The sequence below is a fragment of the Nannobrachium achirus genome, assembly GCF_963921795.1.
Source record: "Nannobrachium achirus genome assembly, chromosome: 14".
Classification (NCBI taxonomy): domain Eukaryota; kingdom Metazoa; phylum Chordata; class Actinopteri; order Myctophiformes; family Myctophidae; genus Nannobrachium; species Nannobrachium achirus.
In genome coordinates this window covers 4,006,846-4,024,385 of record NC_137821.1, presented here as the reverse complement: position 1 = coordinate 4,024,385, position 17,540 = coordinate 4,006,846, and the positions used below count along the sequence as shown (strand labels likewise).

The 17,540-nt window shown below is 44.9% G+C and overlaps 1 protein-coding gene across 1 annotated transcript in view; it reads right to left on the bottom strand.

Annotated features, from left to right (window-relative positions):
- Positions 1-10,259, bottom strand: part of plcb3 (phospholipase C, beta 3 (phosphatidylinositol-specific)) — a 134,917-nt gene extending 124,658 nt beyond the window's left edge. The window contains exon 1 of the mRNA XM_080741279.1: positions 10,144-10,259. Within this exon, the coding sequence (XP_080597405.1) occupies positions 10,144-10,242 (99 nt within the window). The 5' untranslated portion in view covers positions 10,243-10,259. The remainder of the gene's footprint in view (positions 1-10,143) is intronic.
- Between the last annotated feature and the right edge of the window lie 7,281 nt (positions 10,260-17,540).

The window sequence follows — 17,540 nt, the reverse complement described above, 5'->3', positions numbered from 1 at the left end:
GCAAACCCATAGACCACGCCTGACACTGTGGTTCCCCTGAAACATCACTGTGACATCACAGGTGACATCACATGTCACAGTGATGTCACAGTGATGTGTCAGGGGAACCACACAGTGTCAGGCGGTACCCGTCCCAACGGACGGACGTATACGAACAAGCTGTGACGGTTCTGATAGTAAACTGCGACCTACGTTTGCAATAAAAATAGATCCAGCAATGCATCGCAGCGAGGGATGGGACGATAATCGTTTATCGGGATAAAAAAAAACACTCACGATAATTGTTCTGTGGAGATTTAATTGATCTAATTTTATCTACAAGCTCACAGTGAGCTGTGAGCTTGTATATCTGCTGTTTTTCAATAGTTAAAGCACAACATAATAGTAGATTGTCTACATCAGGGGTCTTCAACAGGGGGTCAGGGACCCCTAGGGGGTCCCCAGAGTTACTACAGGGGGTCCTCCAAATCTTTGTGTGATAGAAACTTTCAAGTCAAGTTTATTAAGTATTGATGGTTCAAGTGGTTAAATATCTGAAAACACAAATTGACATGAATCCAAAATACACTGACGATTGTGCTGTCAAACAATGAAACTATATGGAATCTATGAACAGGCTGTGGGGGTCCCTGCTTCATCTCTCTCTCAACTAAGGGGTCCTTGGCCTGAAAACGTTGAAGACCCCTGCTCATACAGCGTACGTTGCAGTAGAAAACACCAGCTGCTCGCTCAGCTGTCAAAGAGAGCAGCAGCCCTGATCAGCTCAATACCGTCACTTTGGACAGTCTCACCGATATCACACACAGGTCATCAATACGTCTGATCACCACAAAGATCATCAATACTTCTGATCGGCTCATTACCGTCACGTTGGACAGTCTCACCGACATCACCACAGGTCATCAATACGTCTGTAAATCTTTTCCACACCATTATAATTCTATAATTATAATAGTTCTTATTTTGATCATAAAACCCAATTAGTGAAAGTCAGTCTCCAGGTTTTCTTCACAATATGTATGACAGTGATTTACTGTGACACTAGGGTACATTTAGGGGTCCAGGGGTTGACACCAAGGCAGGGTTCCCCAATAGGCGGCCCGCGGGCCATTTGCGGCCCGCGGGGGGCTACTGTCTGGCCCCCACCAACCCCAGTAATAATGGCGGTATAATAAATATCGTTGTTGTCAGGTGGAAACCTCGTATCTCCAAATGTGTACGTTCTTTCGCAAAGTAAAGCCCTGCTTCATCATTCAAGGCCGTCTCACAAAAGTAGTGAAAACAGCAGATCTACAAGCACACAACGCCTCGCGGTGCGAGGCGTTGTGTGCTTGTAGATCGGCTGTTTTCACTAGTTTAAATCATTTTTATAATGACAAATGCGAAACAAACGGTTTTGGACATACAAGATTTTCACCCCGACAACGACGATATCTGAACTGTCGCTGGAGTAGTGGGAACGCCACCGTCGTCCCCTGCAATGTTGTGGCCCTCGGCTTGGTACCCTAGACATAATTCAATGTTGTGGCCCTCGGCTTGGTACCCTAGACATAATTCAATGTTGTGGCCCTCGGCTTGGTACCCTAGACATAATTCAATGTTGTGGCCCTCAGCTTGGTACCCTAGACATGATTCAATGTTGTGGCCCTCGGCTTGGTACCCTAGACATAATTCAATGTTGTGGCCCTCGGCTTGGTACCCTAGACATAATTCAATGTTGTGGCCCTCGGCTTGGTACCCTAGACATGATTCAATGTTGTGGCCCTCGGCTTGGTACCCTAGACATAATTCAATGTTGTGGCCCTCGGCTTGGTACCCTAGACATGATTCAATGTTGTGGCCCTCGGCTTGGTACCCTAGACATAATTCAATGTTGTGGCCCTCGGCTTGGTACCCTAGACATAATTCAATGTTGTGGCCCTCGGCTTGGTACCCTAGACATGATTCAATGTTGTGGCCCTCGGCTTAGTACCCTAGACATGATTCAATGTTGTGGCCCTCGGCTTGGTACCCTAGACATAATTCAATGTTGTGGCCCTCGGCTTGGTACCCTAGACATGATTCAATGTTGTGGCCCTCGGCTTGGTACCCTAGACATAATTCAATGTTGTGGCCCTCAGCTTGGTACCCTAGACATGATTCAATGTTGTGGCCCTCGGCTTGGTAGCCTAGACATAATTCAATGTTGTGGCCCTCAGCTTGGTACCCTAGACATAATTCAGTGTTGTGGCCCTCGGCTTGGTACCCTAGACATAATTCAGTGTTGTGGCCCTCGGCTTGGTACCCTAGACATAATTCAATGTTGTGGCCCTCAGCTTGCTACCCTAGACATAATTCAATGTTGTGGCCCTCAGCTTGGTACCCTAGACATACAGTAATTCAATGTTGTGGCCCTCGGCTTGGTACCCTAGACATAATTCAATGTTGTGGCCCTCGGCTTGGTACCCTAGACATGATTCAATGTTGTGGCCCTCGGCTTGGTACCCTAGACATAATTCAATGTTGTGGCCCTCGGCTTGGTACCCTAGACATAATTCAATGTTGTGGCCCTCGGCTTGGTACCCTAGACATAATTCAATGTTGTGGCCCTCGGTTTGTTACCCTAGACATAATTCAATGTTGTGGCCCTCGGCTTGGGTACCCTAGACATAATTCAATGTTGTGGCCCTCGGCTTGGTACCCTAGACATAATTCAATGTTGTGGCCCTCGGCTTGGTACCCTAGACATAATTCAATGTTGTGGCCCTCGGCTTGGTACCCTAGACATGATTCAATGTTGTGGCCCTCGGCTTGGTACCCTAGACATAATTCGGCCCTTGGGGAAAACTAATTGGGGAACCCTGCACTAAGGTGTCAGAGGCACTTGCCCCGTCGGGCAAGTACAGGTCATGTTCTACTTGCCCAAAGGTCATGCCCACTTCCCCAAAAAGTACATTGTCCATTATTACACTCATGTCAGGGTTATCTGTCCCATCAGGCTGATTTTTCCAAACATCATTTATTGACACTGCTCCTACACATTTTGCCCTAAAATCACACAAATGGCTATACAGTACAGTATGTCTACAGTCATGTCATCAACATGGATCTGTGCCATATTCCCATATTCCCTCCTGATTGCCTACCATTGCCTTCTAAAGTTTGTGTGTGCAACCTGACATTTAATGTATCAATTATTTCTTTACTTTCTGGGGCTGTGCGATAAACAATGTCATACCGTATACTCAATGCTTACAAATCCAAATTCCAAATACTGCACCTACAGTTAGGGCTGTCACGATATGACATTTTACATGACGATTAATTGTCGCTCAAATAATTGCGATTAACGATTTAATTGTGTGTTTTTTCGTTGACAATTACATTTTTGTTTGGCTTGTAGGCTTTGAAGTTGTACATGGTAGATATGACACATAACCTAAATATACAAAGAAATTACTGACATATTTGACAACTTAAAAAAAAAAAAACTTTGATAGTGGGTAATAGCCGATCTACAAGCTCACAATGCGATGCAACGCGTTGTCAGCTTGTAGATCTGCTATTTCCACTATTTCAGACATTTTTCAACATTCACGATTATGACGATTATGACAAAATAATTGCGATAATGTCAAATAATCACGATTAGACGATTATGTAATAATTGTGACAGCCCCACCTACAGAGCTAGGATTGAATATGTATATGGTTTCACACTATGAAAACCTCCACCGGCTGTCTGTCCCTCCGTCAGTCAGTCAGTCAACCACGTAAAAAAGCACAATTTTCTTTTTGGTGGAACTGACATTTCTGCCTAAAACTCTCCTCTCCTGATAAGCCTGTTGCTGCTGCTATGTTGTTCCTTATTGCCCTGCGTCCTGCCATGTTTACATTCCAAAACCACTTCCTGCCTTGGGCACAAATATCTTGTGAATGTCACACACAAGCATTCTGAGGACAGACTGTGGGGGTGAAACGCTGTTAGGAGAGTAGAGTTAGGCAGATATATCAATAAAAGTCAGATAAACGTGACTTACACTTAGGGGGTGGGCGATATGGTGATAATTATCGTTTATCGATACAATGTCTCCACGATATGGCTTTTCAGAGGTATCGTATATATCCTGATACAATTGAGGGAGCCTTGTAAAAAATCCTGTTGAATCGTTAATACAGAGATTCATTGCAGAATTCAATTTAAACCTGCATTTTGGTCTAAATCAGTAGACCAAAATGGTCTAAAACTTTAAAATGTCAAGGTCTCCCCTTAACTCTGACAGTGTACAAATGAAACCAAATGGACCCGTAAGGGTCCATTTGGTTTCATTTGTATACTGTCAGAGTTACATACTTGTAAAGTTCAATTTAGACCTCCCAAAAGGAACCCAGAGAGTCTAGTTTTTGTTAAGTAACTTGAAAAATAACCATCAAAAACTATGTGAAAAGGAATCGTGATAACACCTTGTATAGTGATACAGCTTGGGAAAATATCGTGATATTGTATTTTTTCCATATCGCCCACCCCTACTTACACTTACAGGCAAAATGAGTTTATTTCTAATGAGATCCTAGGTCAACTAAATGACTGATTGATTGATTGATTGATTGATTGATTGATTGATTGAATGAATACTTTAGCAGTTCCTGGGTTGGGCTCTGTCTAAACCAGGGGTTCCCAAACCTTTTTGTCTCGGGGCACCCCATTAATATTTTATTTTAAATCCGAGGCACCCCTACATTATAATTTTCCGCTCCCAGCACCTTATATTTATAGCATATCGTCGTTGTCGGGTGGAAACCTTGTATGTCCAAAACCGTTCGTTTTGTATTTATCATCTATAAAATGTACTAAACTAGTGAAAACAGCCGATCTACAAGCACACAACGCCTTGCATCGCAAGGCGTTGTGTGCTTGTAGATCTGCAAGGCGTTGTATGCTTGTAGATCGGCTGTTTTTCCCTAGTTTTGTGCGACAGTCTTGTATGATGAAGCAGGGCTTTACTTTACCAAAAGACGTACACATTTGAAAACTTGGAGATACAAGGTTTCTGCCCCGACAGTGACGATATTTTAGTGATTATGTTGCGAGGAAAAACGTTGAGATAATAGCCATTTTGGTTAGAACTGACTAAGTGTCCAAATAAAGTCCAAATATTATCAAATGATCTCGCGGCACCCCAGGGTGCCCCGTCACCCACTTTGAAAACCCCTGGTCTAATCTACAACATGACGTCATTCACAATCACAACGTCAAATAACATTCAGAAATCAGACTTTGGAGGAGAGTGATTTTTTCTTTTCTTCTTTCTGAAACCACCGCAAAGATTTGCCGCAAATCGCAATTTATTTTTTTAAATAATGTTGAATCTAGAGAGCCCATGCATCCAAACAGAAAAGTCAGATCTGATTATATTAAACAACGTTAAACTCACCAACAATGCGGCCGTGCGGAAAGCTTGCCTAGAACTATCCTCTTTCTCTTCGTTCTGTAAAGTGTTTGTTTCATAAAAGCCCACCGTAGACATGTTATGAGCTACTTTCTGTCAAGATATTCTGTGCTGAGGCGTTGAACTATAAGCTAATATTCTAAGCGCTCGGTTTCAACAACGCAACGTCCCGCTGGAAATCACAGGACACGTCGAGTGATTTCCCACGAGCGCTTCCAAACTCCAAATAATCACCTGCACGGGACTGTATTGACAGAAAGTAGCTCATAACATGTCTACAGAGGATATCTAGTATGAAACAAACACTTTTTAACATTGTTTAATACAGGGGTCTTCAACCACTTGAACCCCTAGTGTCCATAATATATTCAGAGAACTTTAGCCAAAAATAGCGGATCTACAAGCTCTCAACGCCTCGCGCTGCGAGGCGTTGTGAGCTTGTAGATCGGCTATTTTCGGCAAAGAGCTTTGGTGTAGAGGGGGAAAAGAGCAGACTAAGTACAGAGTGAAAGGTCAAGTTTATTAAAGTGGTTAAATATCTGAAAGCACAAATTGACATGAATCCAAAATACACTGATGATTGTGCTGTCAAACAATGAAACTAAGAAATCTATGAAAAGGTTGTGGGGGGTCCCTGCTTCATCTCTCTCTCAACTAAGGGGTCCTCGGATTTGGACTGTGAATGCGCTGTGCCCCCTGCCTATCCCCCCCCCCCTGGCCAACTGACTTGCATTGTTTGGCTATGATGGTCTGGACATGACATGATTGCACTTTTAAAATGCACGACAGCACTTTATTGTGCTGATAATGTTTTTGAAGAAGATTGCACAATGGCTTGTTCATTTTATTTTATGTATATATACTTCTTCTTAAATGTTGTCTACGCTGTTTTTAGTTTTAGGACCTTTTATGTTTTTAGACAGGCTTAATGTTTTTATGTTGCACTGCAAGGGACTGAGGGGAACGTTATTTCATTTTCTTTATGTATGTATTTATATGAAGGAGGTGACAAATAAAAATGATTCTTGATTCTTGATTCTTGATTTAATACAATCAGAGAGCACATTTAGTACAGTATCGGCTGTCAATGGTTGGTGTAATTTCAATGGTTCAACATAACTTCAAACACAACCAGAGTTGCATTTTGAAGCGACTCAAAAGTATGACCTCTCGTCTAGGCCAGGGTTTCCTAGAGTGGGTGTCGTGGCACCCCAGGGTGCCGTGATGCCAGTCCCCAGAGGGTGCCGTGATGCCAGTCCCCAGGGGTGCTGCAAAACCTTTTGTGTTATATTATTCATCAATATCACTGAATCAATACCACTTCACTGTGCTTAGTAAAACATGACCTGATTTGCACTGTACTTGACGAGTTATTACTCCATCTGTGGTCAACTCTCTTCACCAAAAACAGCGGATCTACAAGCTCACAATGCGTCACTAAAGTGACACATTGTGAGCTTGTAGATCTGCTAGTGTCTCTTCTGGTCATGTAGACACCAGTATCTTAACTCCCCCGAGTCCCCATCTTTAAACCAGTCCATTAACTTTGATTGGTGCAGGGCTGAGCATGGATCAGATTGTAAATACCATCATTTATTGATTTCACTGCAGATTAGGTTATCATCCCTAACCCTTAAATTCAACACATTCTTCCAATGGACTAAAATCTGGTTTTATTCGATGGCCTTCCTGCCCTGGCATTTGGCCTTTGTGCCCTCAAAACAATGGACAACACCAAAGGCCAAGTGGCCACTTCTCTAAAATGACGAAATACCAGGCCTGCCAACGTTTTCAGGCCAAGGACCCCTTAGTTGAGAGAGAGATGAAGCAGGGACCCCACAACCTGTTCATAGTTTGTTTGACAGCACAATCATCAGTGTATTTTGAATTCGTGTCAATTTGTGTTTTCAGATATTTAACCACTTGAACCGTCAATACTTATTAAACTTGACTTTTCACTATGTACTAAAGGTGGTTGCACACTGCACTGCGTGTTTTCGTTGCGTTTTGGAAATCCAAAAGCCGTAAGCTAGGGAGAGAGAGAGGAAAGAGAGAGAGAGCAAGGGACTCAGCTGCGAAAATCGAAAAAATCAACCCTGGTCCGAAAATAAATATGAAACGGGCGGCAGTGTGCAAACGTGATTGACATAACGTGAGGTTGATTTTTTTATTCACGCACTCCGAAATTCACTCCGATATTCGGTCCGAAAAAACGCAGCAGTGTGCAAAGACCTTTAGTCTGCTCTTTTTCCTCTCTACACCAAAGCTCTTTGCTAATAGCTGCGAGGCGTTGTGAGCTTGTAGATCTGCTAGTTTTGGCTAAAGTTCTCAGAATATGGACACTGGGATTCAAGTGGTTAATATAGGGTTAGGGTTAGGGTCACTTTGATTTGGGAACTGCATTATATTGATAGCTGTGCTTTAGGACACTTTATGTATATACATTTATATTCGTTCCCTTTCTTGATGTACCATGCTCTTACTGTACTTACTGTACTCTGCTCTTGTTTTTTTCTTTTTATCCTTTTTGTACTTCTCTGTAACTTTGTAAATAACCTTATACTGCTGTGCTGCCTCTGGGCAACTGATTTTCCCCCTTGGGATAATAAAGCTATCTATATATCTATCTACCCATGCTCTAGGCAATTATGATACGAGTCTAACGACTTGAAATCCTGAGAATTTGACAGTTTTTGGTCATGAAGAGAATTCCACCGGACAGACCGGACAGAGACAAAGATATCTTCCTGCTGTCAGCTACACAGTGACACCATAAATTACCCTCTCTCTGCTCCAGGCAGGCAGGCAGGAAGAATGTCAGATGTCTATCTCAGCTCTGGCATGCCTGTGGTTTCAGCTGATGGCATGTGTCTAGGAACGAGACACCCAAACCAACCACTACACTACACTACACCAGTGGTTCTCAACCTTTTCATATCATATTTTATATTATATTTTAACAGGGGACCCCCCCCCACCCTACCAGCACTAGGAATTGAGGCATTACATTTTGTATAACACGGTTCTATTGTGAAAATAGCCAATCTACATGCTCACAACGCCTCGCGTTGCGAGCCGTTGTGAGCATGTAGATTGGCTATTTTCACAATTTCTCCCTCTGATATTTGGCAATTTTGTCATTTTAGAGGTATTAAAAAGTCCTTAAATTGTCACTTTAGAAATGTGCAGATACCCTCTATATACTCAAACTTTGTTGGTGTGTAAAAACAATGTTACACATTAAGATAATCATCTGGGGACCCCCCCCCAAAATAGTTAGGGTTAACCCGACCCACAGGTTGAGAACCACTGCACTACACTACAACCACTATACACTACATTGTTTTGGGTTGCTGCAACTAGCGATCTGTCGTTTCTGCCATCACTTCACACCAGAAAATACTGTTACTAAAGAAAAAAAATACTGAAAAGAATTTTCCGACCAATCCACAAATCCATTATATTGTCCAATCAGAAAAAAAGGGAAAATTGCAGACCACTCTTCCGGTTACCAATTTATCTATTGATTGATAACCTATTGATTTGTAACTAAATGGACCTGGGTACACACAGGTCCATTTGTTGGTAACCTCTCTATAGTTTGACAAAAGAAGAATGTCAACACTATTAAACGTGGAGTTTCATGTAATAATTGAGCTATAATTCCTTAGTGCTGCATGCGTCCGTGCGTGTGCTAGAGGGTCCGGGGACCCCCCAAGGGTCCTTGAGGAGGTGGCTCCCAGCTAGGGGTCCCCAGCTAAATGACATGACTTCAGGAATCCTATTCCTTATAAACCTTATGCAGTAAGTCAGATATGCTTTAGAAAATAGCAGATTTACAATAGTTTCTGGAGGCACTACACTGTCTCTCTGCACTCTATGGATGTGTTTTTTTACCTTTGCTTATTGCATTGCTTCTCAACATTTTCAGCAACCACCCCAAGATAATCATATTTGAACTGGGGGACCCCCTAGCCCCATACAGAACCTCACCCGTCACAACAGTATGCAGCAATGGGTGAGGTTCTATATGGGGCTAGGGACCCCCCTAAATAATCATATTTTAACTAGTGGGGACCCATAGGAATAACCATATTTCAACTGAGGACGCTCCAAAATAATCATATTTCAACCAGGGACCCCCCTAAATAATCATATTTCAACCAGGGACCCCCCACCCTGACAAGCACTTGCCATTGTAGAGTTGAGGCATTGCATTCAGTTCCACAGATAAAAAGATAAGAAAATAGCAGATCCACATGTACAATCTACATTGCTGATTGGATATTTTAATACTTTTCCCCCCCTTTCGTATATTTATTAACAATTTGGCCAATGTTTGACCAGTGTGTTTTTTTTATAGTAAAGTAGCATGTTGGTTACTTTTGATGCAGAAATTGCCTTTTTCTTTTCTTTCTTTTTCTAAAAAATATCCTAAAAAAATACTGAAATTGTCATTCCAGTGTCATTTGTGGACCCCCCACCCCCCTCCAATGCCATGTGGGGACTCCCCACCCCCACCAAAACCATGTGGGGACCCCCCTGAGAGGGTCCCGACCCACAGGTTGAGAACCACAACAACACCGGCTTGTCGCAAAGTCACTCTAGACTGCAAGCAAAGTAAAAAGTACTCCATTTACTCCAGACAGTAACAAACTGTGCCTATTAGTATTACAATCAGTCACTACTATTATAAGTAGAGTAACAATCTCACCTCGTCCCATTTGATGAACTTGCTGCCTTTCTTCAGCACCTCGTGCACGGACACGGGCTTGAGCTGCAGGGCGTGCACGCCCGGCTTGGCCCCGGCCATGGCTGGCCTGCCCTGGCCGCCTCAGGGAGCCTGGAGCCCGGCCTGAGCGAGCAGCAGCAGCCGGTGGAGGTCGGCGGGTCGGGGCTGCCTGGGCTGCCCGGCTCAGGACGCCTGGAGCCCGGCCTGAGCGAGCAGTAGCAGCCGGTAGGGTAGGGTACGGTGGTGGAGGTCAGCGGGTCGGGCTGATTGCCCTGGCCGCCTCAGAGCGCCTGGATCCCGGCCTGAGCGAGCAGCAAGCAGCCGCCGCTCTGCTCTGTGTCGGTACGGTGGTGGAGGTCAGCGGGTCGGGCTGCCTGGGCTGACCCGCGTGGAGACGCCTGGAGCCCGGCTAGCAGCGAGCAGCGAGGGTCGGTCCTCCCGGTCGGTCGGTCCAAAAAAATAAGAAATTTTAAAATTTTAAAATTTTAAAAATAAGAAAAAAAAGTGAAACAATAGCATAAATCCCTGTCTTTGCGGTGTGTCTGCTGCTGTTGTTGAGTTCACTGTTCAGTTCCTGGCAACAACAAACTCTCTACTAGACTTCTTCTTTCTCCTTTCCCACACACTCTCTGTCTGTGTGCGTGTGCGTGTGTGCGTGCGTGTGTGTGTGTGTGTGTGTGTGTAGGAAGTTGCTTTTATTCCGGGGTTTTGCAGTAGAACAGATTTATACAAAAACAAAACAAGAAAAGAAAGACAGGCAGAGAGAAACGCGAGGCAGCGCTCATAGAATCCTTCCAACGGTCCAACCAACGGTTAAAGAAACGGTTAGAAACACAAAAACGCGTTTAAAATAAAGTTATAGATCCAAACAACGCACGCAGCGTTCAATCAAACTCCCTGCAGTCCACAGACCAGTCAGTCAGGAACTGAAACGCCTCCACGGTCCACAGTTAGCAGATCTGACAGCCCTCAAAAAACCAGCCAGTCCAGGCAGACTGTGTGTGTGGAGATCTGTTGTGTTCTGTGCTGGAGGGAGGAGGGCTTCTTCTCCGCCAGGCCGGGTGGACAAGTAGTAGATTATTGTTGTTGTTGTTTGTTTTGTTTTTAGAGGAGAGGAGAGAGAAAGTTGTTCCTCCTTCCTTTCTAGAATCCTTCTATACTTCCATCTGGTGTGTTCTGTTCTCGTCCAATGTCTGTCTGTCTGTCTGTCTCTCTCTCTCTCTCTCTCTCTCTCTCTCTCTCTCTCTCTCTCTCTCTCTCTCTCTCGGTCCAACGTCCGCCCCTCCTCGTGTCTTGTTCCTACACGCCTCTCTCTCTCCCCACTCTCTCCCTATGTCTCTCTCTCTCTCTCTCTCTCTCTCTCTCTCTCTCTCTCTCTCTCTCTCTCTCTCTCTCTCTTTCTCTGCCCGCCTTGTGCATGTTTTAGAAAAGATTCCTTCCGCGGTGGGAGGGAGAGAGAGAGGGAGAGAGAGGAGAGAGAGAGAGAGAGAGAGAGATGAGAGAGAGAGAGAGAGAGAGAGAGAGACACAGACAGACAGACAGACAGACAGACAGACAGACAGACAGACAGACATAGAGAGAGAGAGAGAGACATAGAGAGAGAGAGAGAGAGAGAGAGAGACATAGAGAGAGAGAGAGAGAGAGAGAGAGAGAGAGAGAGACATAGAGAGAGAGAGAGAGAGAGAGAGAGAGAGAGAGACATAGAGAGAGAGAGAGAGAGAGAGAGACATAGAGAGAGAGAGAGAGAGAGACATAGAGAGAGAGAGAGAGAGAGAGAGAGACATAGAGAGAGAGAGAGAGAGACATAGAGAGAGAGAGAGAGAGAGAGAGAGACATAGAGAGAGAGAGAGAGAGAGAGAGAGGGTAAAGTCTATGTGGGGGTGTAGTCTCTCTGTCATTCCATGCTTTGCAGCCTTGTTGTAACATTCCGTGCACAAATCCATAGCTTACCCAGCGATGACTTGTTAAATGACAATAAAATATAGGCTACATTTAATGGTGTAGCAGCTCAGCTGTAGCCTTAAGTAGGCTGTTATCCTTTTCAGGACACTTCTTTAGGTAGGCTAGATAGCCTACTTTAGTGTTGTTGAAGAATAGTAGGATGGGAGGGAAAGGAAAGTGATCATATTTTGATTGGAAGCTGTAAATGCAGTGGCGTCCGTTCAAAAGGCTAAGGTATGGCAACATGACTGGTGTCTTGCATATGTCTGGATATGGCAGCCTGGAACGGTTGTTCAAGTGCTTGGCATGTTAGTAAACGTGCCACAATTAGCATTGCACCTGTGCAGCTGACCTGCAGAACCTGGGAATATACCACTTTTTCAAGATGGGGAGAATATAATTATAATACCTTGTTAAAGTGAACATGTTGTAAAATTTTGCATTTTTGTAGTTATTTTACCGTAATTTAACAACATAATAACCAGCACAGATAGACAAAGAGACATTCATGGATTTATATTTAAAAGTAACTTTTACCCCCCCCCCCCCCCCCCCCCTGGACCCTGGGTATGGCAGCTGCATACCCCTGCCATACCCAATTGACGCCCCTGTGTGTGTGTTGCATGCTGTAAGTGCACAAGGGGGAAAAAAACACTTTCTGACATCCTATGTAAACTAGACAACAGCATATTGTATTGTAAGCAATAAAGACAGTTATTTAAAAAAGTAATTAAAGTGCATGGTTTGGTATAATGCTGTTGACTATTTCAGTCTTAGCACTGTTTCCCAAGCAGTGGCTCGGGCCTCATTTGTGCGTCGGGGACCAATGTTTATGCTATACAAATATATATTATTTTAATAACACATTTTAAATTCATTTTAGACATTTTAAAACAAACAAATCTAAGAAATCCATAAAGTGCGCACTGCGATGCGCACTTATGGTGTCCCATGGAATCAACCCCTGATTGTACATCCTCTATTGCATATACTGAATGGTATAAATGTAAAAACTGGTTTTGTTTCCGGGCTATATAACAAATTACAAGAAAAAGTAAATGAAACTACGGGAAATATCACCGTTTGGAATATAGATCTTAAGGATTATACACCCGAAATAAATTGGCAACGGGTATGGAATAACATCCCATTAACATCTCGGAACTATAATAACCAATTAACACATTACAAATTAATCCAAAGATTTTATTTAACGCCCAGGAAGCTCTGCCAGATAAAAATTTTACAAAATCCCTTCTGCTCCTTATGTCCGCAAAGAACCTTGGGAACATATGTACACATGATGTGGGAATGTCCAGGAGTGTTGACCTTTTGGGCTGCGGTCGCATCATTTTTGTCTGATATAATTGAGCTGGAGGTACCTTGTTTACCACACATTCTATTACTTAATGATGGCTCAACTCTAAACTTAATATCCCATAAGAAGAGAATTTTTCTGGCTGGTTTAACGGCAGCAAAGAAAATGCTGGTAATGAGATGGAAATCTCCCCATAATCTGAATATCCATCGCTGGAAAACATCTTTTTACGAGGTTCTGAGATTAGAAGCATCCAGTGCCCGAGCGCAGGGTGCAAATACAGAGTCTATTCAAACATTACTCACTGCAGCCCAGAAGGTAAAAACATTACTCAGCTAAGACACTCTACATGTTTTGTCTACACGTTTTGTCTGCCATATGCTCTCTCCCTTATCTGCTGTAATTTCTTATTTCTCTTTCTCATGATATGATTCTGATCTAGAAGCGGTACGATGATGTATATACAGTGCATACAGGCCATGTTTCCTTTTTTTTTTTTATTGTAGTCTGTGCAAATGGGGGGGTATGGAGATGGGGATAAGAGACATTGTCCTCGTAGGAACCCATTCAAATGTTTTCCTACTGTTTTAAAGAAAAGAAAAATAAAATAAAAAGTTGGTCACAAAAAAAAAGAAATCCATAAATAAAACAAGTGATTGTCTCAAAGAGCAAGTGGAGCAAGTCTTCAAAATGATCCGTGGGTCGGCGGTTCGAATCCCGGGCTCCTCCTCCGGTCCACATGTCAGAAGTGTCCTTGAGCAAGACACTGAACCCTACGTCGCCTCCAGTGAGTCGGACGATGTTAGCTTGCCAGGGGTCCTCCCTATGTTCCCCAGGTCCTATGTTCCCCAGGTTCTATGTTCCCCAGGTTCTATGTTCCCCAGGTCCTATGTTCCCCAGGTTCTATGTTCCCCAGGTTCTATGTTCCCCAGGTTCTATGTTCCCCAGGTTCTATGTTCCCCAGGTTCTATGTTCCCCAGGTCCTATGTTCCCCAGGTCCTATGTTCCCCAGGTCCTATGTTCCCCAGGTTCTATGTTCCCCAGGTTCTATGTTCCCCAGGTTCTATGTTCCCCAGGTCCTATGTTCCCCAGGTCCTATGTTCCCCATGGGTTCTATGTTCCCCAGGTCCTATGTTCCCCAGGTCCTATGTTCCCCAGGTCCTATGTTCCCCAGGTTCTATGTTCCCCAGGTTCTATGTTCCCCAGGTTCTATGTTCCCCAGGTTCTATGTTCCCCAGGTTCTATGTTCCCCAGGTCCTATGTTCCCCAGGTTCTATGTTCCCCAGGTCCTATGTTCCCCAGGTCCTATGTTCCCCAGGTCCTATGTTCCCCAGGTCCTATGTTCCCCAGGTTCTATGTTCCCCAGGTTCTATGTTCCCCAGGTTCTATGTTCCCCAGGTCCTATGTTCCCCAGGTCCTATGTTCCCCAGGTTCTATGTTCCCCAGGTTCTATGTTCCACAGGTTCTATGTTCCCCAGGTTCTATGTTCCCCAGGTCCTATGTTCCCCAGGTTCTATGTTCCCCAGGTTCTATGTTCCCCAGGTCCTATGTTCCCCATGGGTTCTATGTTCCCCAGGTCCTATGTTCCCCATGGGTTCTATGTTCCCCAGGTCCTATGTTCCCCAGGTTCTATGTTCCCCAGGTCCTATGTTCCCCATGGGTTCTATGTTCCCCAGGTCCTATGTTCCCCAGGTCCTATGTTCCCCATGGGTTCTATGTTCCCCAGGTCCTATGTTCCCCAGGTCCTATGTTCCCCAGGTCCTATGTTCCCCAGGTTCTATGTTCCCCAGGTTCTATGTTCCCCAGGTTCTATGTTCCCCAGGTTCTATGTTCCCCAGGTCCTATGTTCCACAGGTTCTATGTTCCCCAGGTTCTATGTTCCCCAGGTTCTATGTTCCCCAGGTTCTATGTTCCCCAGGTCCTATGTTCCCCATGGGTTCTATGTTCCCCAGGTCCTATGTTCCCCATGGGTTCTATGTTCCCCAGGTCCTATGTTCCCCAGGTTCTATGTTCCCCAGGTCCTATGTTCCCCATGGGTTCTATGTTCCCCAGGTTCTATGTTCCCCATGGGTTCTATGTTCCCCAGGTCCTATGTTCCCCAGGTTCTATGTTCCCCTGGTTCTATGTTCCCCAGGTCCTATGTTCCACAGGTTCTATGTTCCCCAGGTTCTATGTACCCCAGGTTCTATGTTCCCCAGGTCCTATGTTCCCCAGGTTCTATGTTCCCCAGGTTCTATGTTCCCCAGGTCCTATGTTCCCCAGGTTCTATGTTCCCCAGGTCCTATGTTCCCCAGGTCCTATGTTCCCCAGGTTCTATGTTCCACAGGTTCTATGTTCCCCAGGTTCTATGTTCCACAGGTTCTATGTTCCCCAGGTCCTATGTTCCCCAGGTTCTATGTTCCACAGGTTCTATGTTCCACAGGTTCTATGTTCCACAGGTTCTATGTTCCCCAGGTCCTATGTTCCCCAGGTTCTATGTTCCCCAGGTTCTATGTTCCACAGGTTCTATGTTCCCCAGGTTCTATGTTCCCCAGGTTCTATGTTCCCCAGGTTCTATGTTCCCCAGGTTCTATGTTCCACAGGTTCTATGTTCCCCAGGTTCTATGTTCCACAGGTTCTATGTTCCCCAGGTTCTATGTTCCACAGGTTCTATGTTCCCCAGGTTCTATGTTCCCCAGGTTCTATGTTCCCCAGGTTCTATGTTCCCCAGGTTCTATGTTCCCCAGGTCCTATGTTCCCCAGGTCCTATGTTCCCCAGGTTCTATGTTCCCCAGGTTCTATGTTCCCCAGGTCCTATGTTCCCCAGGTCCTATGTTCCCCAGGTCCTATGTTCCCCAGGTTCTATGTTCCCCAGGTTCTATGTTCCCCATGGGTTCTATGTTCCCCAGGTTCTATGTTCCCCAGGTTCTATGTTCCCCAGGTTCTATGTTCCCCAGGTCCTATGTTCCCCAGGTTCTATGTTCCCCAGGTTCTATGTTCCCCAGGTCCTATGTTCCCCAGGTTCTATGTTCCCCAGGTTCTATGTTCCCCAGGTTCTATGTTCCCCAGGTCCTATGTTCCCCAGGTTCTATGTTCCCCAGGTCCTATGTTCCCCAGGTTCTATGTTCCCCAGGTTCTATGTTCCCCAGGTCCTATGTTCCCCAGGTTCTATGTTCCCCAGGTCAGGTCCTATGTTCCCCAGGTTCTATGTTCCCCAGGTCAGGTCCTATGTTCCCCAGGTTCTATGTTCCCCAGGTTCTATGTTCCCCAGGTCAGGTTCTATGTTCCCCAGGTTCTATGTTCCCCAGGTCCTATGTTCCCCAGGTCCTATGTTCCCCAGGTTCGATGTTCCCCAGGTTCTATGTTCCCCAGGTTCTATGTTCCCCAGGTTCTATGTTCCCCAGGTTCTATGTTCCCTAGGTCCTATGTTCCCCAGGTTCTATGTTCCCCAGGTCCTATGTTCCCCAGGTTCTATGTTCCCCAGGTCCTATGTTCCCCAGGTTCTATGTTCCCCAGGTTCTATGTTCCCCAGGTTCTATGTTCCCCAGGTTCTATGTTCCCCACCAAAAGGAAAGAAAAAAAAAGTATATGTTCCAAACTCAAATGCAGGAAATGGTGGGACATCTGGGTACTAAGAACTAATGTGGGCAATCCTAATTTAGGTGCCCAGGTGCCCAGATGTCTCCACCCCTAAGTGCCCACTCGTCCAAATGCCCACATGTCCCTATAGTGCACAGATGTCCAGGTCTTTCCCAAGGACAGGGGCGTCACAAGGGGGGGAAAGGTGGGACTGAGTTACTAGGGCCCAAGGTGGAGGGGCCTTAATTATTTTATACTGTAGCTATTGAAAAATAGCAGATATACAAGCTCACAGGTATCTGCTATTTTTGAAGTCATGAAAATTTGTGCAAATGTATTTAAGCGAACATTTGTAACTCAAATTTTGCTTCTGGGGTCCGCGGCCGAATACATGTAATTTTGTAGCTATATGTCACTGTGTGTGCGTGCGTGCGTGCGTGCGTCCGTGCGTGAGTGCGTGAGTGCATCGGGTCCTTGGAGGTTGTAGTTTGGCAGGCAAGGAGTGTGTGTGTGTGTGTGTGTGTGTGTGTGTAAAATCTGGCATGGATCGGGTCAACGGGTG